The 23,847-nt window shown below is 41.2% G+C and overlaps 2 protein-coding genes across 3 annotated transcripts; both read left to right on the top strand.

The window, feature by feature from the left end:
- The first annotated feature begins 8,529 nt into the window (after positions 1–8,529).
- LOC143110488 (toll-like receptor 5) lies at positions 8,530–12,772 on the top strand. Of its 2 annotated transcripts, XM_076273397.1 has the most exons (3): positions 8,530–8,678; positions 9,511–9,641; positions 10,239–12,772. In XM_076273397.1, exons 2-3 carry the CDS (start codon positions 9,523–9,525, stop codon positions 12,196–12,198), a joined length of 2,079 nt encoding a protein of 692 aa, XP_076129512.1. In that variant the 5' UTR covers positions 8,530–8,678; positions 9,511–9,522; the 3' UTR covers positions 12,199–12,772. The 2 variants fall into 2 exon arrangements, with proteins under 2 accessions (XP_076129512.1, XP_076129513.1); XM_076273398.1 differs by lacking the exon at positions 9,511–9,641.
- A 605-nt stretch (positions 12,773–13,377) lies between these two features.
- On the top strand, positions 13,378–18,534 carry tlr5b (toll-like receptor 5b). Its single transcript, XM_076273396.1, has 2 exons — positions 13,378–13,462; positions 14,176–18,534. Exon 2 carries the CDS (start codon positions 14,177–14,179, stop codon positions 16,826–16,828), a length of 2,652 nt encoding a protein of 883 aa, XP_076129511.1. The 5' UTR covers positions 13,378–13,462; position 14,176; the 3' UTR covers positions 16,829–18,534.
- Positions 18,535–23,847: the final 5,313 nt, after the last annotated feature.

The following is a 23,847-nucleotide window of genomic DNA, read 5'->3' as shown; positions in this document are numbered from 1 at the left end:
TATTGTCATTGTGCAGAGTACAAGTACGATGCTGTTGTTGTCAATAAAAAATGCCAGTTGTAGAGAATCCAGTGAATTTCAAAAATATGTCATGGTTTAGGCTACTCAGAAATGAATCCCTGCGTGGATTAAATGACTACATATCCAGTGCAAGATGAGTAATGTGTAGGTTGCTCACACACACACACACACACCAACCTCAAGTTTTAATCATCCAATTGGAACGCATGGAACCGGTTAGGTGGTTGCCCTGCAACAACTTGCCTTATGTATCACCTAAAATAACACAATGGGAAAAAATACAATTAATTCATAATTTGCCCAGACTTGTTGTGATCATATTGTGATTCAGGAAGAAGATCCAGTGCAAGATGAGTAACTTGTAGGTTGCTCACACACACAAAACAATACCATACCAACCTCAAGTTTCTTAAGAACTTTAATGGTCCGTTTCTTGAGAACTTTAAATCATCCAATCAGAATACATGGAATCGGTTATGTGCTCATCATTGCTCATGTGCTCAACATCGCTCAATCTGGGCTTGCATTGATGATGTCAGAGACTTGTCAGACATCAGACATTGTCAGAGACCGCTTGACAAGTTCAGTTGTGACTTTTTGAGTGCATCTCATAAACACACAAATAAACACACACACACACACACAGCAGACATGCAGGCATTCGTACACACACACTCACACATACACACACAGACACATACATGCACGCATGTACAAACACACGCACACACACACATGCACGCACACACACACACACTCATAAACACATCCACACACACATGCAGGCAAGCGGGCACACACACACACAAACACATAACACACACACACATGCAGTCTAGCAGTCACATGCACACACAGCATGCACCGCTCTGCAGTACATCTGGTTTATTAAGGTACGGTTCACAGTCTTCTGCTCCATTTTTCTGACCCCATGCTGCGTGTGCACCCAACCTTGTTACTTAGCAACCACAGAGGAGTTCGCTATAATATTGACAAAATATTTTGTCATCTCATAAAATTGATTGGGACTAGTCCTTACTGTAGCGTCCCACCCTAAACCTACGCCCATGCCATACCATACCAACCTCAAGTTTCTTAAGAACTTTAATAATCAGTTTCTTGAGAACTTTAAATCATCCAATCGGAACACATGGAACCGGTTATGTGCTTAACATTGCTCAATCTGGGCATGCATTGATGATCTCAGAGACTTGTCTCCACATTTTGAGTGTATCTCATAAACACATGCATAAACACACACACATACACACACACATAGACACACACATACCCATACACAGACAGCAGACATGCAGGCATTCGTACATACTAGGGTTGGGTATCGTTTGGGTTTTATCCGATACCGGTGCTAAATCAATACTTTTAAAATGGTGCCGGTGCCGAAACGGTACCTGAACCGGTACTTTGTTTTTACAATGTTACGACCTGGTGGGTCTTTGTGTGGTGGCTTCGCCCCTATTTGTGCTACTGCTATTTCGTCTGTCTCCTACAGGCTGCTGAGTACAGAGGTGACTCCTCCTGAGGTTAATTGTCGTGGCCATAAGAGGGCCGGCTCTGGCATGATGTCGCTCTCTCACTCATTTCTCTGGCCTGCTCTGACGGGAGAGCTCGTTGGGAGCTGCCTTGACTCGCTGCCCTTCTGGGGATCTCGCCTCCTTCTGCGTCTCCGTCATATTATATTTAGTTTATTCATCTACCCCTAGACACACATTGCACAACACTTTACTTTTGTACCTAAACTGACATTCTCTACTTTTATGTTAATAAATATCATTTAAAACGTTACGCTAACGTGTGGTCTCTCCTATGTTGAGTCTGCCTTGAGCCAAGTGGTCTTAACAACAATAAAATGGTCTAAAGCATGAATTGCTTTTTTTTATTGATAAGACAAATTTAAACATGGAATTGAACTGTTATATTCAATTTACTATCAATATCTCATTGCTCCTACGCATAATACATTTAAATGTTAAAACAGCTTGCCATGGATGCACACACAAGTAAGCTTTGCTTTCAAGTTTACCCAGTGTAGGCGGTTTGCCATAAGGCATGTTAAAACCGCTTGCCATAGAACTGCCAGTCATGGACAACGGCATTTGGAAGCAAGCTATTTTAACAGGGATTACTTTCCAGTTAATTCACATATGTGTTCCCAAATGCTTCAAGAAATTTCATGTCTTCCCCCATAACACGCAATAGTTTTGAACATGTTAGGCTACATGTCGGTGTTGAAGTGTTTAGATTCCCAGCGCTATAGGCATTTTAACAGCAACTATGGCTATGCGCCAACACCAGTCAGCTGAGTTTAACTAGCGATAACTTACAGAGATGGTTCCGTAGCAGCCTCTTTGACAGCTCAGTGACATCAGGTATGTAACCTACATATTTCTGTTTTTGCCAGCTAACTTTTAACATGATATTCATATTCATTGTGATGCTATATGGGCCTCATGACATGAAAGATTAATATCATGCCAAATGCGATAATGTTTTTTAAAACACACCGTGAAATAAAGTTTTCACCTTACAACTTTGCTGATAACATTTCAAATAAATGCCAGTTAGCGCATTAGCAAGGATATTGTAGATTTTGACAGGAGCTCGTGATATCGCTTTAAAGTAAGCTACTTGGGCTCACGCAAGCTGCCAAACACTGTCCACTCGCCTATGTGGTGCACCCCTCTGGTTTATACATCCAGTGTTTATGTTAGCTAACTGTATCTGGATGTGCTGCTATCAGAGCAAGATGTTAGAGATGGCGCATGACATGCAGTGATGCCTCGTATGAAAAATAAAAAAACGCGATTTAAGCACCGAAATGAGGCACCGAAATCCACGTTGTTATTCGATGCAGTTACTACCGTTTGCATCGGCACCGGTGCCATATTAGAACCGTGTTTCGGTGCCCAACCCTAGTACATACACACTCACATGCACACACACAGAGACTCACACGCACACATACACATCCGCACACAAGCGCCACGCTCACACACACACATAAACATAAACACAAACACGTACATGCGCGCATGCACAAACATATGCACACTCACACAAACAAACACGCATACACACATAAAAACACAAACATGCAGGCGCGGGCACACACACACACACACACACACACACACACACACACACTAGAGATGCGCGGTTCGCGGTTGCAGCCGCGGACTCCGCGGTTAAACCGCGGATCGGGCGGATGACGTGAAGAAATATAATATTTTAATTAAATTCGGGCGGGTGGCGGTTGAACCAATCAAATTAAAAAAATATAGCCTATACATTGTTAAATTGTGTTACCTACATCCGAAAAAAACGAGCACACTTTGAAATAGTCAAATTTACATCAGGCAGTTTGGCCTAGTTGCTTCTATGCATGCTGCTTTGTTTATCTATCAGAGACGGTGTTGCGGAATTGGTGTATTCCGATGTTTCACTGAGCAACCCCTCACGCACGCACACACACACACACACACACACACACACACACACACACACACACACACACACACACACACACACACACACACTAAAGGTAACAAAGTTTAAATTAAGTAGCCTATCGTAGCCTACCAGCATGTTTTTCTCTCCAGTGTGCAATAATAAAGTAGAATAGGCCAGTGTTTTTCAACCACTGTGCCGGGGCACACTAGTGTGCCGTGAGAGATCATCAGGTGTGCCGCAGAAAATTACCCAAATGAACCCACTGGTTCAGAAAAGCAACTGTTGCATCAAAGAATTTATAACCACATGCTCTCATTGATTGTATGATTGCACTATTTGTGGTATGCAGGCATTGTACAATGGGAGCCCCATATCCAGTATTCACAGAATCATCACATCCAGTTCATAACCGCAATTAAATTAGATATAGTCACCTACAAATGAAACAGAGGGCACTTGTTTTATTGAGCAGGTCTTGCATAGAAGCCATAATAAGGCCATATCTGTGTATTATTTGAAATTTTAGGCTATGGTATGTTTATTTTTTCTTCACACAGAATGTTAGTGTGCCGTGGGACATTTTAAGTGCCAAAAGTGTGCCGTGGCACAAAAAAGGTTGAAAAACACTGGAATAGGCTACAGTGCAAGTTGACCGATGATTCATCTCCCATGTCGCGTCTCGTTGCAGAGCCTTGGTAGGCCACTAAGCAAATCTGCAACCTATGAGCCCAGCTGCCAGTATTGGAGGAGGCCTAAACATCTCGTAGATGAGACTGACTGAGTTATTTTGTTTCGATATTATATATAAAACACATAGTCATTTTAGCCTACCATTCAGGGAATAGGCATTTAAAAGGGAGACAGATTATGGTGTGATATGACTCAGAACTGACATCGGGCAATGGCAGTGCTAGATGTTCAGAACGTAAGAGCTAAAACTTTTACAAGCTCAGTAACATCCACAGCGGAAAAAAGAAGGTAAGAAAAATAGTCGGAAAACTTAGATGTGTAAGGCAAGCAAGCAAGTTGTTACTAAAAATGTAAACATGCACGTTGCACTGCTGTGTGGTGGGTTACAGTGCGTAAAGTAGCCTATAATGTGAATGACTTGTTATTTTATTAAGGATTTCTTTCTTTTTGCAAAAAATAAAGTACAATAGGCATTAATTAGTAGGCTAAATAGCAGAATGTTGAAATGATGTGCTAAATTGCGTTTTTTATTACAATGATACAATTGTAGGCTGCAGGCTGCGTTTTATTTGGAGACTTTTGCAGACTGAGTTTGCTGCTGATATTCTGGGGATAGGCTACAACATAGCCAATGTAGGACTTTAGCCTTTTAATATATTTGCTGCATTGGATCAGTCTTTCTAGAACAGGCAAGAGCTTTCTAGCCTCACGTCAGCAGCACCGCATCACCCATATACATTAAAACAACCAGCGGATGGCGGGCGGGTGCGGATTTGAAAATTGGTCAAAAAACGTTGGTGCGGATGGATGGCGGATGGATGATAAGTTTTGCTATGCGGTTACGGTTGAAATAATAGCCCATCCGCGCATCTCTAACACACACACACACACCTTTACCCCCCCCCCCCCCCACACACTCACAAGTGAAAACACTCACAGAGAGGCATACATATACACAAAAGCAAACACACACATGCACACACTCATTTACATACACAAAAGTTGCAAGAGTAGGGGATGCAGTAGGAGATGGAGACAAATTGGCAAGCGTTATTTATTTTTAACTGGGCATCAGTCTTTGGGTGACAATGACAGTACATACTGTGGTACCTGACATGCAGAATACCTACTCTGACTACGCCACCCCCTAAACCCAGGCGGGAGAAACCTATAAGCTCTCTAACGTGTCTGGTTCTCGGCCTTCCCCACAAAGGAACAGTTAACAAAAGGCATATGCGAAATACTCAAATTTATTACAAATAGTATAAATACAATCCAGAATGTAAGTAAGAAAGACTGCATGGGAGAACTGGCTGAGACTCATTAGGGTAATAAGGTCGGGTCAGCACACACAGCTCCCGTCTTGGAGAGGGGCCCTGGTGAGAGAGGGAGAGAGAGAGACAGCAAACCCAGCACCACAAAAGAATGCAACACGGCAAGCACTGCAAACACAAGAAGTAAATACCACTACAGGATACCACTACAAAATACCACACTGTGTTGTTTACCAGTACACACCGAGAATCTCCCTCCATGTGGCACCCAACCCGAAAGGAGCAGTACTGAGTTGCGGATCCGGCCTTGTACAAAGACAGCCTATATGATAGGACAAAAGAGGAACAGCCAGCTCCCAGCACAAGCAGTTATAGAGAGACAATGCAAACAAACAAAAAGACAAACAAAATGAAAGCAAACAAACAAACCCAAAAACTAACAGTAAAACAGTGGCTGGCCTGGTCCCTTTTAAAAGAAATGGTACATATTAGTTACCATGTACATTCCACAGCACAATTACACAATGGACATATGTAGTAAATATAAGCCTACTTTGCAAGAGCGTTCACTACTCCCCACAGCACAGTGACACAGGAAGAAAGGAACATTCCAGTGCTACAGATTTAAAGAAACATAGTTAATTGATTTATAACTACCAATGTAAACAAACAACTAAGATCATGAATATAAAACAAATTACCAGAGCTTCAGTGTCTGTAGCCCAGCACTCATAAATCTTAAAATCAGGCAGTCACCTCAGTGTCCTCCATGAAGAGTGAAACACATGGTTCTAGCATTCACCCTGATAAGTTAAAACAAGTCATGAGAAGTGAGTTCTACAAACACACACACACACACTGCATGGAACTAGTGATGGGACATTCGACACTGAGCCACCGAAGCTTGTATCACTCCCGTGAAGCAAATTGTTTCGACACGGTGTGTTGGGGCTTGTATCAAATTGGAATAAGCACGTGACTGGTGACGTCCGAAGCTTCGAACGTCACCGAAGGGTTTTGCTGGTTTCAAAAGTTTGCTGCTGCGCTGATACCCAACAGGAGCAACACTGCTGTATTCTCTGTAGCCTACTGCTGTAATTTAACAAAACCTGTGTCACGTGTCTTAGTTACTCAGCAATCATTGTTGCTGAAGAACTTTTTAAAGTTTTTAAGTCAAATTTCAAATATTTTTTGTTATTGCATAAGCCTAATAAAAATTCCTCGTAAAGTGACTCACGAGGATTGAACCCACGTCGCTAGATTTATCGTCCTCATCGCTACCTCTACTCTATCGTAGGCATATGGCAAGAATGGATGTTCATGAACTATTTTATTTCTAACAACGGCCTGTTTAGTTCTAAAACACACTACCTAAATAATGCCTCTTGGTTATGAGTAGGCTATGACAGTTTATTGGATAAGGCCTACACTTTATTTATTTAAAGTAAATTGATATTGCCACAAAGCAGACGGCTGCATTTCATGCTGCAGTTTGTTAAAACCGACTGAACACACATACATTCAAACGCTGAACACACTAGGCTATATTAAAACATTATACCCTAGTTCTAATTAATTTATTTAATTTTCAGTCATCCTAGCTGAACACACTAGGCTATATTCAAACATTATACCCTAGTTCTAATTAATTTATTTAATTTTCAGTCATCTCATGTCATGTGTCCATTCTGTCCTTCATGTTCATGTTGTAAGCTTCGTTCGGGCGTGTCGAATTCATAGCCGCTGTCATTTCTGCTGACCACCAGATGTCACTGTGTTGTCTTCGATGCTTTGATGCTTCGGATCATTTTGCGATACAATCAGGAAGAAGCTTCAAAAGCTTCACAAGGCTTCGTTCGCCCATCACTACATGGAACATCATATTCATTACCTGCATGACAGGGGACCTTAACAGTCACAAAGAGCAAGTGGTGGAAGCAGCAAGAGAATGTGAGCTCTCAACAAACCAAACTTTATAACTTCCTAGTTAGTCATGTGACCTGCCCCATGTGACCACGCTTGCAGTCACACAAGCCACACTGGTTGCCAGTGCAGGTGGGCACATAAACCAGAAATCCCCACATCCCCACATATTGATAGCTCAACATGCAGGTCTATTAGCTGCTCCATTTTTCTGACCCCATGCTGCGCTTGCACCCAATCTAAGCTCTAGATGTTTACAAACATTGAAGGGGTCTATAGGTTTAGTCAGAGTTTTTTTTCTTTCTCTGATTCCTGATAAGTCAAATAGTGTGCATGTCCACATACTACGGGATACTGGGGCAGCTCAATCGGCTCTGTTAGCTGGTGTTTTACCACTTTCAGATTGTACTGCCACAGGAAGTCATGTTTCAGTCTCAGGTTTTGAAATGACTAATGTTCAGTTGCCTCTACACGGATCCACCTGTCTACTATGCTGATCACTGGTGACATTGTTGCTGGAGTGTGTCACTTATGTCACGGACATCTCATTCACAGACCGCAACATAAAGGGAGACGACCACAAATCAAAAAAATCAAACAGATAATGTATTGAAAATAGAGCAAAATGATAAGCAACGAATATCTAGGGGAATATCTATCTATTTGCGAAAACAAAAGACAGAAAGAGTTAGTGAGATAAAAGGAGAGAAAACGGAGAAATGAAGCAATGTGCGTTTGTCAAAAGGAAATCAAGTAAAGTGCCAACGAGGGCCTACAGAGAGAGGGAGAGAGAGAGAAAAAGAAGAGAGAGAGAAGAGAGAGAGAGAGGAGAGAGAGAGAGGGGAGAGAGAGAGAACACCTTTTATAGCCCCACCTTCAAATACAAATGCACCTCATAACGTCATTAGCCCAGGCAGGCCCAGCCCTGCCCGTGCACTGACAGGCCAGGACCTGAAGGGGCACAGGGGGTCGTAACAGACCTAAACATGAAATTTGTTTTTGAGCACGGATGGAACTATGGTGAAAGCCCATTGGTTGTTTGTCACCATCATTGAAGACAAATAATTGGACATTGTGCACTACGCTCTCTATGTTGTAACCTTTACTGTGTAGTAGTAGCATTGCATAATACAAGCCTGTTGCGGCAGTAAATACATCACAGGGTTTTTCTGACCTGGAAATTCCCCTGTTGTGCCACAAGTACACTGAGATATCCGTTGGCTGCTCCTTGCAAGCATAAAAAGCCACGCGACTTCAGTAAGAGTGTTAAAGCGGAACACTGGATCCACCTGAGAGAAGGTGAGTGTCTCATGGAAAACCAACACAGGAAGATACATGCACACTAGAGGCACACTGGAAAAACAGTTATTATGTAGAACAGCAGATACTGTATGCAGCAGATTATTTTAAATGTGTTCAATTGTGGAGTTATAACCTTATTTACATTTTACCATTTAACTGTCCATTTAAATGTCCAAGCAGCTGTTAGGGATGCGTTTTATGTAAGGGATAACGGCCGCCGAGGTGTACTGTTATACGGAATTAATGCGCTCGACACTGCGCTCTGCCCAAGTCCATTAAAACCATTCCGTATAACTGGACACACCTCGAAGGCCGTTATCCCGCTTATCACCCGGTTGCCACTGTAAAGCCAAGGAAACACGCGGTTCCGTTTAAAAAGAAGCTCACTAGTTCAGCTTGTTGTACAACTTTCGTTGGCCCTATAACAGCGATAGCATGGACAGTTAGCTTGTTTAAAGGAATTATCCGGAGTAAAATGCACTTTATATCGATTTCCGGATGATTGGGGGTACATACGTTGAGTTGACATCAAAATTATGTCATTCGGATGTGTTTTGAGAAAGTTCAATTGTACCGTTTTCAGTCACAACTCGTAGCCTGGAAGTGAGCGGGGCATTTCAATTGCGCCGCTACAAAACGCTATTTTTGTACCTCTTCTACAGTTCCAAACAACATAACACTTACGTGGTAGTGAGTAGAGGGTCCCTAAAAAGGCAATGAAGTTGTATGGACTGGACTATGTTTTTTTTTTTTTTAAAACGGCGACGAAATTGTGAATTTCCAGAGCGTGTTACACAGCAATAAGACTCCTACGGACTTTCCCCTCAAGGTGGCGGCAAAGATGGCAACATTCCCGGAAAGGTACTGGCTTGATGAAATTCATTCTGGACTCTCTATTCGACCACATAAAGACCTCGGGATACTTCGGTTTGGCTTTAGGGACCCTCTACTCACTACCACGTAAGTGTTATGTTGTTTGGAACTGTAGAAGAGGTACAAAAATAGCGTTTTGTAGCGGCACAATTGAAATGCCCCGCTCACTTCCAGGCTACGAGTTGTGACTGAAAACGGTACAATCAAACTTTCTCAAAACACATCCGAATGACATAATTTTGATGTCAACTCAACGTATGTACCCCCAATCATCCGGAAATCGATCTAAAGTGCATTTCATTCCGGATAATTCCTTTAAAGTTGATTCCATTGCTGCGAAGCCTGCCTCCAGGCTCAACCGTCGCCCTACTATCGTTGTTATAGTTACCATTCATAAGCATTGATATGGAACGGTGATTAAACTTTTTTTTACCAGATCTACTTCATAGGTGTCCCGTTATTCAGAATTAAAAGCCACCCCACCAGCCAATCAGAAAAGAGTATTTCTTCTCTCCGGGTGATAATGCATTGAATAATATTGATAATATTGCATTGCATTGCATTGCATTGCATTGTAATGTTTTGCCTACACATAGAACACATAGAACACATAGAACTGTTTAGGTCTAAATACAACTCTTTTGGCACATACATAACACCATTCTATCATCTTTTTTATTTCAGGATGACCACCGGAAGGCCAATAACCATCTTATTACTTGGGATTTCTATCAGCCTTCTAGCTGCAAACTGCTCACAGCAATGTAGAATAGAAAATAACTGGGCGTACTGTAGTGGAAGATCTTTAGTACAGGTGCCACCATTGCCCCCCCACATCACCCATGTGGACCTCAGTTTAAACTACTTTCATAATCTCAGTGAAGATTCTTTCATAGGCCTGGAGAGCCTTGTGCATCTCGACCTTGGATCACAGCGTGTCAGAGGTCTCGTCATCAAGAATAACACTTTCCGAGGACTGTACAACCTAACGTTTCTTCACTTGGGGGACAACAGGGGAATGCAGATTGAGACGGATGCATTTCAGGGCCTGTCAAACCTCCGGACTCTTGTTCTGTTGCACTGTGACCTTGATGAGCGCATTCTTTCAGGCAACTATCTGCGGTCTCTGCTCTCCCTTCAGGAGCTGAACGTCTTTGGCAACAACATAAAGCAATTCACACCAGCTATGTTCTTCAGAAATATGACAAATCTCAGTGTTTTAGATCTCTCCATTAACCGAATGAAATCTATATGTGAGAGCGATTTAGTTGCCTTTCAAGGTAAGCACTTCAGGCTGCTCAGTCTGTCCTCCGTTCACCTGACTGACATGAATGCGTGGACTTTTAACTGGACAAAATGTGGAAACCCCTTTAAGAACATGTCATTTGACACTCTCGATTTATCACTTACGGGACTGAGCACCAATAAAGCAAAATGGTTTTTCTCTGCTATTCTGGGCACCAGGATTAACCATCTGATTCTCCGTTCAAATATCATGGGTTCAGGATTTGGGACCAGCAACCTCAAGGATCCAGATAGACTCACATTTGAACCTCTACAATTCAGTGGCATTAAATCCATTGACCTGTCCAAAAACTTTATCAATGTTATAAAGAACTCTGTTTTCACACCGTTGGCTAATTTGACAAGCATAACAATGACAAGTAATAAGATAAACTCTATAGAGAAAAATGCATTTCTTGGCCTGACAGATTTACAAAAGCTAAACCTCTCTCATAACCTCTTAGGAGAAATTTATTCCCATACATTCATGAATCTGCCCAATTTGAGAATTCTAGATTTGTCACAAAACAACATTGGCGTGCTTCAGTATCATTCCTTCCTTGGGCTTTCACATCTACGCTTTTTAAATCTCACAGGAAATTGCCTGTTGTCAGTGTACAATCTCTCCCCCCTGCCCAGTCTGCAAGAGCTGCACCTGGATGATAACAAAATTGCATCAGTGCATGGACTACAGACTACAGTGAACAGTGCAACCACAGTATCTCTCAATAAAAACAGACTGGACAATATGCAGGATTTATTCACCATACTGGCTAATTTCCCCAATATTACACAAATCAGTGTTGGGGACAACTTAATATCCTTTTGTTCCACTAGTTCAAAGAGTTCAATACCATCTAGTAACAGGATGAGAGAGCTTCATCTGCAAAACAATGCTTTGCAGTTAATATGGGAAAGAGGACATTGCCTGCATTTATTTGATCAGCTCAGTGAACTGTTATTTCTGTCTTTAAGTTTTAATTTACTAGAGTCCCTACCAGATGAGCTATTTAAAGGCCTGTCCTCTCTCTACAGTTTGGATTTGTCCCACAACTCTCTAACCCATCTTCCAGAGCGCATATTTCCAGGGAGTCTGAAAGTGCTGGACCTCTCCGACAACTTCCTCAGTAGTCCGGATCCAGGACTCTTTCGTTCTCTCAGTGTCGTTGACCTGAAAAAGAACCGTTTCTCCTGTGACTGTGACCTGAGGGCTTTTCTTGCTTGGGCAAAACAGGCCAAAGCAACTTTGTTCACTCCGATTTCGCAACTGTACTGCGAGTTCCCCAAAGCACAGCGTGGTGTTGCAATCGCAACCTTCACCACCCGCTCATGTGACCAGTGTCCCTGCAACTGTCCCTGAAACAGGATTTGACTTTAGAGGTCACAGAGTCGGGTTGAGCTGTTAGTCCTGCTTTAATGTACAGCATTATCTTGAAGACTATACTGCAGGAAGTCAAAATAATAAGCAAGAAGTACAAAATAGATATCAAGTATTTGTTGTATGTCCTGTGGCAAATGGAGAATCAGGTCAGACAAGTTCATACTGGTGATATCAAAAACAAAGTAAATAACCAGAGGAAATGCACAATGTCTAACAACTATTTATTGATTATTAATGATTTGTATATGTAAATGTAGTCTAGCCCTCCCAAACACATATTTTGTTGAGACTAAATATAATTATAATGTGCAGAAAGATTTTTTTTTTTTATCATAATGGAATTGAGAAACTTTGGAAAGGTGTAGTAAAAAGAATGTTATGTGAAGGATTTTTTGCCTTTATATCACTATATGCTAAAGAATGTTTCTGAAAGGATGTATTGTAACTGCATAACATAGGCCTACTGATGTATTGTAAGTATTTATGTGAGTGTTGGCACCTACCACTAGGTGGTAGTATCTGTAAATTAAAGACTGGCACCATTAAAAAAATAAAACCATGAAATTGCAGAATCTCTTGGGAAGCTATTGCACAATAGTTGTTATGGGAGTGAATGTCTTTTCAAGATTAAATCTGGGGATTTTGTATTACTAAAACAGGAGCCATGAGACCGAACACCAGCATATTTTAGCAACTCATCATCAATCTAATCTGTATCATTCTTTCCCATGCATTTTCCAGTGGGGATTGACATTGTGGAAAATGACAAGTCATACTTTTAAAAAAAATCTATTTTGCAGGCATGCATGCCCTATGACTTTTGCACTATAACAATAGGCCTATATTATGTCAAAAGCTCTCTCTCTCACACACACACACACACACCTTGTTAATAATATTACATTTTTAGATAAGACTTATGTTGGGGACCACTGTATTCAAAGTAGGCCTATTCGAAGTCCAATGTTGGAATTAAAGTTGTCGCACGTTGCCACACTTATTTGAAGACAACTGTGTAAACAGTACATGGAACTTAATTAAAACAGAAAAAATGCGAGAGCGCCATTTTTACAAGGCTATTGTCTAAAAACTCGGTGGTTTGTTTAAACATGGGATACACCTTGTCAGAGAGGAAGTTGCTGGGCTCCAATGGCTGAAGAAGCTTAGCCTACAGTCGCGCTACACGACGTGAGGCAAGGCACCCTGGATTTTCTAAATCCCAAACTGGGACAAAATCGTTCAGGTATGTGTCGATAAAGTGTGTTGAATTTAATATGTGAAGTTTAGTGGTGTAAAATGCATTCGTGGCGTTGTCAAACTTTGTCCATATGAACTGAGGATGAATGCGAAGAACAAACATGACTCAATCGATCGAAGATGTTATTTTTCCGCACGCTTCTGACAGGACCCTTTTGATATGAATGTGCGGAGAATGTAATGCTCCCAAAAGTGTCGTGGAGTAAGCTATCTTTGGTATTTGCTAACTTCGTCATACAGTCCTTGCTAGGCTATTTAATGGCAATTGTCTTTGCCACATTAATTCAGAAACGGAAGTTTGGGTTATTGACATATTGAATATTGAAATGAAGACAACGTCTAATTGGCACAATCTGATAATCTAGGCTGTGTTTGCTGGACGTTTACGCTCTGCCGGGAAGCACGCTTGTAACATCTAACTGCTGTTGAACAGCAAACAGCTATGATCTTAGACCATAATCAGACCATTAACTCCAAATACGTTTTTAAAAATATTCAATATGATGCTTAGATTGAAAATGTAGCATTGCCCATGTCCCTTTGAAATAAAATTATTGGATGGCCACTAAGAACTTAATGTAATATTCTCAGCTCTGCATGATAAATGGACACTGCATGGACATTCTGTTGTGCAATGTTTGAGAAGGTGCCAGCACTACCATACAATTTCACATCATTCTGACTTTTATTTTATTCCAGGATGACCACCAGAAGACCAGCAATAACCATCTTATCACTTGGGTTTTTAATATTTCTTCTACTGGCAAACTGCTCACAGCAATGTAGAATAGAAAATAACTGGGCGTACTGTAGTGGAAGATCTTTAGTACAGGTGCCACCATTGCCCCCCCACATCACCCATGTGGACCTCAGTTTAAACTACTTTCATAATCTCAGTGAAGATTCTTTCATAGGCCTGGAGAGCCTTGTGCATCTCGACCTTGGATCACAGCGTGTCAGAGGTCTCGTCATCAAGAATAACACTTTCCGAGGACTGTACAACCTAACGTTTCTTCACTTGGGGGACAACAGGGGAATGCAGATTGAGACGGATGCATTTCAGGGCCTGTCAAACCTCCGGACTCTTGTTCTGTTGCACTGTGACCTTGATGAGCGCATTCTTTCAGGCAACTATCTGCGGTCTCTGCTCTCCCTTCAGGAGCTGAACCTCTTTGGAAACAACATAAAGCAATTCACACCAGCTATGTTCTTCAGAAATATGACAAATCTCAGTGTTTTGGATCTCTCCATTAACCGAATGAAATCTATATGTGAGAGCGATTTAGTTGCCTTTCAAGGTAAACATTTCCAACATCTAAAATTATCCACTGTCCATCTTGTTGACATGAATCCGTCAGATTTTAACTGGACAAACTGCGGAAACCCCTTTAAGAACATGTTGTTTGACACTCTTGATTTATCTCTTAATGGACTCACAACTGAAGAAGCAACACTGTTCTTCTCTGCCATTATGGGCACAAGGATCAACCATCTGATTTTCTATTCAAATAACATGGGTTCAGGATATGGATTCAACAACTTCAAGAATCCAGACAGATTCACCTTTGACCCTCTAAAATTCAGTGGCATTGAAATCATCGATTTGTCCAAAAACTCTATCAACATTTTAAAGTGGGCGGTGTTCAGATCATTATCTGATGTGCTGATCATGTCTTTGGCAGGCAATAAAATTAATCAGTTTGAGAAGGGTGCGTTTGTTGGACTTACACATTTGCAGAGGCTTAACCTCTCTAATAATCTCATAGGAGAAATTTACGAACATACTTTCCAGAATCTGCCTAACCTAATATTGCTAGATTTGACAAATAATCACATTGGTGTAGTTCAGCATAATTCATTCTCGGGATTGTCCAATCTGCTTGCATTGGATCTCACGGGAAACTCCCTCACCTCAGTCTATACCTTTGCACACTTGCCGAATCTGCAAGAGCTGCACTTGGACGACAATAAAATCGGTTTGTTATACAAACTGGGGGATGTCGCAAGCAGTGCAACCACAATCAGGGTAAATAATAACCGACTCAGGAATATGGAAGACTTGTACATCATATTGGCTACCTTTCCCAATATTGTAGTACTCAATTTCGGCGATAACTTCCTTTCATTTTGTGTCCATAATTCAAACAATTCAATACCATCTAGTAACAAATTGGAAGTACTTTACCTGCACAACAGTGCTTTGCAGTTAATATGGGGAAGTGGACTGTGTCTAGATTTATTTGACCATCTTAATAAAGTACAGAATTTGTACCTTAGTTTTAATCAACTGGAGTCCCTACCAAAGGGCATTTTTAAAGGCCTAACATCTCTTCATTATTTGGACCTGACCCATAACTCTCTGACACATCTTAAACAGGATGTGTTTCCGTTGAGCCTTAAGCTTCTGGACCTCTCCTACAACCTACTCAGTAGTCCGGACCCAGACGTGTTTCGCTCCCTCAGCGCTATCGATCTGAAAGTGAACCGTTTCTACTGTGACTGCAATCTGAGGGACTTTCAGGCTTGGGCCAACACCACCAATGTAACGTTTGCGACCCAACTTTCAGACCTGCAGTGCGAGTTTCCCCAGGAGGTACGAGGCGTGGCCCTCTCCAACTTCACACCTGACCAGTGCGAGGAGAACGACGAGCAGCTGGCGCAAGTGCTGCAGTTCATCCTGTTCGTAAGCTGTTCCACGTTCCTTGCGACCGTCACCCTCGGCTCCATCGGCTATGCCCGATTCCGGGGGCACGCCTTTACCATTTACAAGAAGCTGAAGATGAGAGTCATCGAGGGCCAGCCCCAGGTTCCGCCGCAACTCGACAACCTCCAGTACGACGTCTATCTGTGCTTCGCAGAGAACGATTTTGTCTGGGTGGAGTCGGCTTTGCTGCAGAGATTGGACTCGCAGTTTGCCGAGCACAATCAGCTGCGCTGTTGCTTTGAGGCGCGGGACTTTATCCCCGGCGAGGATCACCTGACCAACATCAGGAGTGCCATATGGGGCAGCCGGAAGACGCTGTGTGTGGTGTCCAAAGAGTTCCTGAAGGACGGCTGGTGCCTAGAGGCCTTCATGCTGGCCCAGAGGAGGATGCTTGAGGAACTGAAAGACGTCTTAGTCATGGTCATCGTTGGTAGCATACCCCATTTCCGACTAATGAAGTACGAGCCAATCAGAGCATTCGTAAAGAATCGAGAATACCTTCAGTGGCCGGACGACACCCAGGACATAGAGTGGTTCTTTGACAGGCTCATAGTGAAGATTTTTAAGGACTCAAAGGTCAAATGCCCCAAGGGACAAAAGGATGGACCAGATATTGAGTTAAATGCAGTCAGACAAGTCGGGACTTGAGACCTTTTTTTGCATAGTTTTTTATTGCCATGAAAGTACATCCCACAAACTCAAACCCTCAAGCATGGCACAGATGATCTGATGATCACAGATGAGACTCTGGAGGCCTTAAAATACCATGGATATTTTCTGCCATAGCTTGTGTTTGTCAAAAGTTGTTCTTGCTTGAATGGCAGCCAGCAACAGAACCAGACAGCAGATATAAAATGGTTTTGGCGTACGTCTGATCCAGATCTGCTTTTGCTGTTGGTTGAGGTTGTATTGCAAGGTACCCCCCTGCAATTTGTATAAATGAGTATTTGTGTCCAAACTTTTGACTGGTAGTGTATATCAATCAAGGGCCTGATTTAGATAGATGCACCAAAGCAATGGGAGAGTGGTTACCCATATCTAGCTCAAAAGATACTACCAGTCTTCTGCTTTAAAAGTCTGTAAGGAAATGGCTAAAGAAGAGGCCCATCCATTCACTCACCTTGCCAATTATACTGCACAAACATTCACTATCAGTTTGCTTCAGTGTGTGGAAGAATGTGGTTCTTTGTGTTTTTTTTGTACTTTTGTTCCCATTTTTCTAAAAATAGATTTTGATGACTAATGTGTGAAAGCAAATCTGTTTTTTTATGAGATTTGTCTTTTGAGAAAAATGAATCTGGTCAACATGCCCAGGAGATCATGTTCATTCCCACAGACTAAAAGAGAATATACACAAGTTTGTTCTGTTTTTCCACCAATAGAGGGTACTATAAGCTTTGGCTGCAGCTTTTCAGCCATAAATAAATTAATAAATAAAACTACTTGGTCATGTTCGAACCTCATACAATAATATATTTCAAAAGACGTGTTAGTAGCATATTTTATTATTAAATAAACATTATTTTAGAAAGTGACTTCAATCTCTAAATCTTATTGGGTGGAAAGACTATTCTTTCAAGGGGTGGTCTTCTAGTTGTCTTGAGCCATGAAGATATTCGTTTGCAATTTGTAATTTCTCTTTTATCGCTCCTTTCGTAATACATCCTGTGCCACTATTAGTATTTTTAAATCAGCACTTCCCATTGTATCTCACTTTCACCATACTTCTCATTGGAGACCACACATTACAAAACAGGATGTCATAAAGGGGAAATTAACTTTGAGAGAGAACACAGATGACAATGCTGTCACTGACTAGCATGATCCAAAGGAAGTTGTCCTGAAAGATGTTTTTTTTTTTTATTATTAAAAATATGTGCATTCACTATTGTATTGGTGCAATGAATGTTACCAAACTGCATAGCCTATGTGTACTCTAGTGGAACTAGAATCCTAGTCAGAGGATGACACAGAAATTTTAAATGTCTCCCACGAGATTAATTTGATCAGTCTTTTGGATATTTGTATGGTAAACAAACCCCTGGTGTTCATTTATTCACGGATACATGATGAAAGACACACAGATGACGTCCTCCTATAGCTGCACCTGAAATGTCCAGGAAGACACAAGCATGATCAATATTGAATGAGAAGTATTAAACCAGCACTAAAGTAAATAGATACAAAGAGCTCCCCCGTCACAAAATATAGATAAAGCAATATTGAGCTGGTTAATAATATCCAGGGACATTGTAAAGTGGCATGAAGATATCCGTTTTTAAACATGTATGATTGCACCATTAACACATCTGTCTCACACACATGGTCAAAAGAACATCTGCATTGCATGTCTACCTTACCTCCATCCAATGTGTTATAGAGAAGTGTATATTGTATTTGATAAAAAATATATATATATGAGTATAAGTATATATACCCTTTTGAGGGAAATCTGTGAATTAGTGAAACACACTCAGCACACAGTGAGCACACAGTGAACACTAAGTGAGGTGAAGCACACACTAATCCCAGCGCAATGAGCTGCCTGTGCTCGGGGAGCAGTGGGGGGTTAGGTGCCTTGCTCAAGGGCAGTTCAGCCGTGCCTACTGGTCGGGGTTCGAACCGGCAACCCTCTGGTTACAAGTCTGAAGCGCACAACCAGTAGGCCACGGCTGCCTTTGTATTTGTATTTTTTTTCTTCTTAAAAATGTTTGCCATGAGGCATAGGCCTGTCATATTACAATAATAATACAATACAATACAAATGTGTTTCTGTGTTTGTGAGATACATGCTTTTTGAGAAGACTTCAAAATGTTTACCTTAAGATGCCAGCGGGTTGAATGTTTGCTGCATGAATAGATGACCCGTTGGAGCTTTCTTTGCTAATTTCCTGTTGAGATTTTTTCATTTCAAAGAGGCTCTTTTTATGGTATAAATGCATGTATTCCAAGCTCAGTCATATCGTATGGTGTATTTACCATGCAATTATTTTCTGAGCGGCTTATCTTTGTAAAAAAAAAAAGCACTAGTATGCATGTCGGTGTACACGCTCTATCATTTTTTTAACACTGACCTCCGTGTGACATTTGGGCTCATTTCCTGTGTGCATCCTGGTAGTGTGTCAATACCCAGCCACCCCCCTAAAAAATAATATAAAAAAGTAAACCCACAACTCCTCCTCCTTACAAATTCACCACCAGGAAGGAAAAAAAAAAACAGAAACTGACTGAGGATTCAGTGATGTTTTCCACACACTGGCAATGGTTCTCTGACTGGAGAAACCCACTCATTACGAAGGGTAAGGAGATCTGTGGAGGCTACATAGACATTCACACCATCAGCCAAAGGTAGAGAGAGAGTATTATTCGATGTTGGGAATGTATTCAGCTGCAAAGATGCAAAGAATTTGCAGGCTTCTTCAAAAACAAAGTAACTTCTATCAGGATGTCCATTAGTAACACAGGTAATAAGTTAGTGCACCCAATAGTGAACAGTAACAGCCCCCCCCCCCCCATTTAATTTTTTTTAACACTATTATGCAATCTGAGCTCAGCAAAATTGTAACCCAGACCAGCTCCTCAACATGTGCTCTGATTCCTCAAACACATATGATAATTTGGCTCCCTTTATTCTCAAGATAATATACCTCATTAGAAACAGGTATACCGGTATTGCTACTGGTTTTAAAACCGCTGTCGTGAAACCTCTACTTAAGTCAAATCTTGACCATACTATCCTGAGTACAGGCTTTTATCACCTTTCCTGAGCAAAGTACTTGAACAAGTTGTCTGTAATCAACTTAATACCTTCTTCAACGTTACCGTTTTCAAATACTATCTTTTTTTTCTTTTTGTATGCATTGTACCTATTTATTATATGTATTTATTCTATGTATGTCTACACTGTCTTAATAGTATGGATCTATTTGGTGTCTGAAATAAAGATTTGATTGAAAACTGTATTCTCGAAAAAAATTCCAATCAGGTTTTAGATCAAATCACAGCACAGAAACGGCCCTAGTAAAAATAGTTAATGATCTTAGACTTGCTACTGACTTAAATAAAGTTTCAATCCTTATTTTTTAGATCTGAGTGTAGCATTCAACACCATTGATCATAACGTTTTAATTCACCGCCTTGCGAAATGGTCTCTCTGATAATGTTTTAAACAGGTTTCAAACCTACATTACTGGCAGAGATTTTTATGTCAGTCTAGGGGATCATGTGTCTGCAAAACATAATTTGCCCTTCGGTGTGGCCTGTTAGGAAACATCATAAGTCAGCATAATGTCAGCAACAATTTCTTAAAGCTAAATGACGATAATCAAAATCAAAACGAGACACCATTCTTAGTAATCTTGGGAACCTGGCACACCAAGTCAAATGAAAAGTAACATCGTAGATACATTACAGAGTTGAGCTTCAAGCCACATATCAGAAAAGTTACCCAGACAGCTTATTTCCACCTGAGAAACATTGCCAAAGTGCAGCCTTTTTTTAACACCACAAGATGCAGAGAAATTAATCCATGGCGTCATCACTAGTAGATTACACTACAATGCACTTTTTACAAAAAAAAACATATAAAGAAATTGGAACTCATACAGAACTCTGCTGCTAGACTTTTAACCACAAATGAATCTTAGATCTTCCATGCTAATCTTTTAATCGTCCCCAAAGTGCTCCACAAGCAAAGCTGAGAAGATGCTTTTGGAACACCCTGCCTCTGTACATCAAACAGGCCAATTCTGTAGACATTTCTGAAAGAGACCTGAAAACATGTACACCTGTATAAGAGAGCTTTTACCCTGTAACCTATTTCTTTACATCAATTCACATTTTACTGATGTTTTTTTAATGCTGCTATTTACAGGGTCCTATTTTCGCGGCATTAATAGTAGTGTATTTGTTGTTGTATCTATCTCTTGTGAAATTGTTTACCTAACTCTAAATCTCTGACGTTTTATTTACTGATTTGCTTGTTTGTTTGTTTGTATTATTACAACTTTTCTTTTTCTTCTTTTCTCTATTATTGGGTCAAATGCTCCAAATGTAAAGCACTTTGAGCTGCATTCTGTGTATGAAAGGTGCTATGCAAATAGAGCTTATTATATTGTAATTGGTTAAGGTTAAGGCATGATTTTGCTTTAGGTCAGTTACATAAACATTAGGAGTAGCCAACTAGCTAACATTATCCAAGGTCTGCGTCCAGTAATTATGGAAGTGCTTCCAACGTTTTTTCTAGTGCAGATGTCACTGGTGTAGTGATAGTGCAGGTTTACAATGACAGGAGGATGATCAGTGTCTGTGTTTATACAAAATTATAGTCCATTAGTTCATTTTTATGTCTTAATGACTCCTCGTTTTCCATGTCTTGGCCTAAAAGCAAAATGCTAGGAGCTGCCAAGTTTTTAGATGAAATAAGCTGGATTCTGACTCAACACTGGTTTATTTTACATTGTGAGTCTACTTCATTTTTTAAAAAGCCTGAGATAATTTTTTCTTTTAGCAGTTTAAAAGTGCAAACTTTGCAATTTAACATAAGGTCACACAAAGACTGATTATTTCAAGGTTTTCAAAGTGATACACAGTAATACAAAGCTTGTGAAAATACCATTTTCAAAATGAAGTGCAGTGTTTCAACATTCACAACATGCTTGAGTGATTAAGGTGGATTGGTGGGATGTGGGGGAACATTATATAAAATGTTGTATATTATTGGAATACGTTGTATTTTTTATTTCATTTTTTCATATGTGAATTATTGACCAGCATGATAAACATGCCTAGGACTTGGCCTGGTTATGTGTGAGCTCACAGGACTAAGATGGGTGCGTTCTGGCTGGCACTGGAAATGGAGTTGGCAGTTCTCTTGCCACATTTCACAGAGATGCCACACACTCACACCACCATCCCCGTCAGCTGCCACTTCCGGTGGAGACTATGGTCTGGCCCATCTGAGTCCGTCAGAAGGCTTATAGTGTTCTACAACCACCCCCGTCCCCTCGTTGCCCTACCCCCAAACATTCTTCAGCACATGGTTGTGGACAGGCCGGGGTGGTGTATGTGGGGTTGAAGGGGGGGGGGGGGTAGGTAAACAAGGGCAAGTTTACACAGGAGACACTGTCCTGGCTGCCCTCCAGCAAGAGGGCCAAGGTGAGAGGTTCCAAAACAATCGCCCTTTTGAGTGACGGCAAAAGCGCAGTCTGTCCGAAACGTACCCCAGGTGATTGGCAAGACTAGACAGAGGGGCTGAGGAGACTGATGCTCCAGACGTAAAGCCCCTCATGCACTGTCATCCCCCCCCCACCCCACCCCTTCACCACCCCCACACACTCTCAACATACTCTCCTGCTCTGACAGCACATCGGTTTATAGAGACAGCAAGGGGTAGGGAGGTGAAGCCACATTCAGACAGGAAGAGACTAGCTGCAATGTTGTGATGTGAGACCGCGGAGAAGGTTAATAAAATTCAGCAACGTGTAGCTTTTACGAGCAGAGTTACCATTGGCAAAGCAAAGCATCACGCGACAAAGTTCAGATAAATCTCAACTTTTAAGGTGCCAAGAGACCAAGGATGACAAGCAAATCGCTTCATGTCTGGATGCGGCTGAAGGGAGGAAGGAGAGGAGCCTGTGAGGGGAAACTAACTGTCCGTGTTTCCCGTGGTCTTCACGACCATGGCAGGATTAAATTGAGCGCGGGCTGGACGACAAGGCCATGGGCACATAGCTGTAACCTGTCCTAGCATGACCACATTCCTGTGTTGTGCTTCCCATTAGACCTGAAGCTCACTACATGCATGACACTGATCACTGTGGTATATATGTGGTAGTGTCAAGTGATCTCTCAGTTTGGGATGTCTACAATGCATCTGAACATTTTTTAAAATGACATCTGCGTCATCACAATGCAACCTTAAAACAGTTAAGTGATGTTTAGTACAATCTACCTCTTTCTGGTGACTTTGACCCATATGTAACAGACTCTTTGTTTAGACTGCTAGTCAGTAAATTGAGTAAATATACAACAGTAATAAACAGAAACAGTAATAATAGAAGTACACACATTCACTAAATAGAGCATTCCCTGCAAATTTTTGATTGACATACATTTGTCATTTGAACTGATTTTGGTTTGTATACCTTTGAGGACCTTGGAGATTAAAAAAGCACAACATAATTTCACTGACGCAAAACTAAATGGCCCTACATCCTGGTTCTAAAGAAAAGTGTTGTTTTAATACACATTTCTGCTTGGTCTTTCTATAATCATTGTAAAACGTACTTCTGATGAGTTGAGACAGAGCTTGTGAAAACCCAGGAAGATGTACAGTAAAGAGATGAGCTATAATTGTGGAAGCGTGCATGTTCTGTTTTGAACTGTTCTATCATACCGTGCATAAAACACAAGGTTTTCCATGGGTGTGGACGGAAAACCAAACACATTAGTGTCCAACGTGTTACTAACCTGCCTGGAATGCAACACTCTCAGATCCTCTGAGGTAAGAGTGCGGCATTCAACATAAAACACCTTTTCATAGCACAAGTCTTACATCCCGAATATGCAGCCACTGCCTGAGGCCTGAGCAGACAAACTTAGAAAAGCTCCGACAGCCCTGCAGACAATGCAACAGGTGTACCACTAGCTTAAACTGCACCCTTTTC

This window comes from Alosa pseudoharengus, unplaced genomic scaffold (genome assembly GCF_046254945.1).
Source record: "Alosa pseudoharengus isolate Yale_2024_CS ecotype anadromous, Long Island Sound unplaced genomic scaffold, YU_APseudo_1.1 YU_APseudo_1.1_scf_7, whole genome shotgun sequence".
Taxonomy (NCBI): Eukaryota; Metazoa; Chordata; class Actinopteri; order Clupeiformes; family Clupeidae; genus Alosa; species Alosa pseudoharengus.
Note: the sequence above shows the minus strand (reverse complement) of the source record. Positions and strands in the feature narration are given on the sequence as shown.